This window comes from Papio anubis, unplaced genomic scaffold (assembly GCF_008728515.1).
Source record: "Papio anubis isolate 15944 unplaced genomic scaffold, Panubis1.0 scaffold6267, whole genome shotgun sequence".
NCBI classification, from domain to species: domain Eukaryota; kingdom Metazoa; phylum Chordata; class Mammalia; order Primates; family Cercopithecidae; genus Papio; species Papio anubis.
In genome coordinates, this window is record NW_022166488.1 from 1 (window position 1) to 1,419 (window position 1,419).

The 1,419-nt window shown below is 47.8% G+C and overlaps 1 gene segment (V, D, J or C); it reads left to right on the top strand.

The window, feature by feature from the left end:
• Positions 1 to 877: 877 nt before the first annotated feature.
• LOC116273384 lies at positions 878 to 1,413 on the top strand (the record flags this gene model as incomplete). The annotated part of the segment is given in 2 exon segments: positions 878 to 1,043; positions 1,127 to 1,413. Coding segments are annotated over 2 exon segments (438 nt in total), but the record flags the coding sequence as incomplete, so codon positions are not given.
• Positions 1,414 to 1,419: the final 6 nt, after the last annotated feature.

Consider the following 1,419-nt stretch of genomic DNA (forward strand, 5'->3'; position numbering starts at 1 on the left):
CCACCTGGTGGGTAAGGAGCTCACCTGGTTCTGTATGTTGGGTCTGTCTCTTTTCCTCTGTTGTTCCACAGGTCAGCTCACTTGTTCAGTCCTAACAAGACAGCCCAGGTTTGTCCTGATGTTAAAACACACCCAACTTCTGATGACTCTCCTGTTACCCACATCCATGAAGATAGATTATTTATTATATAATTCACTAAATGCCCAAGATGCAATACCGCAATCTCTAAGCTATGTTCATGCAATTGAATGAAGGAGAAATTCTTTCAGACACAGGTGTACCTGAAATGATAAATATGTGGGTGAGGACTCTAGGCTTGAGTGTCATTGTCCAGCCATGTTTTAGAACACGGTTGTAGATACGTCCCACTACCTTCTCCTGAGATTGCAGACAGAATTCCAAACTTCAAACGGTCACAAAATGAAGGCCTCAGATTTTTTTTTTTTTTCGTGATGCACTCTCTGGGACAGATATATACCCTCTAACCATGATGGATATTCTGAATTACAATAAACATTGCATGGATGTAGGTTTGTATAAATTCACTGTGACTAATATATTTAGCTGCTGCCCTAATATTTTGAATGGAGATTTGACAATTTAGATAACCTGGATATTTGGTTGGTTTCATATAAATCTTCACGGTTAGAATAGCATTAAACCTATTCAAAAAATCTGTCCTTGATCCATGATCACACTCATCTCCCAGACCAGCTCCTTGAGCACATCTCCATACCTGGAAGAAGAGGACTCTGGGCTTGGTGAGGGGAGGCCCCAGGAAGAGAACTGAGTTCTCAGAGGGCACAGCCACCATCCTCCTCTCAGGGTGAGCCTCAAAGAAAGGGGCCTCCCTTATCCCTTTTCACCTCTCTATACAAAAGCACCACCCACATGCAAATCCGCACCCACAGGAAACCACCACACATTTCCTTAAATTCAGGGTCCTGCTCACATGGGAAATACTCTCTGAGAGTCACGGACATCCTGTGCAAGAACATGAAGCACCTGTGGTTCTTCCTCCTCCTGCTGGCAGCTCCCAGATGTGAGTGTCTCGGGGATGCAGATATGACGGTATGGGAGGCTGTCTCTGATCCCAGGGCTCACTGTGGGTCTCTCTGTTCACAGGGGTCTTGTCCCAGGTGCAGCTGCAGGAGTCGGGCCCAGGACTGGTGAAGCCTTCGGAGACCCTGTCCCTCACCTGCGCTGTCTCTGGTGCCTCTATCAGCAGTTACTGGTGGAGCTGGATCCGCCAGCCCCCAGGGAAGGGACTGGAGTGGATTGGGGAGATCAATGGTAATAGTGGGAGCACCAACTACAACCCCTCCCTCAAGAGTCGAGTCACCATTTCAAAAGACGCGTCCAAGAACCAGCTCTCCCTGAAGCTGAGCTCTGTGACCGCCGCGGACACGGCCGTGTAT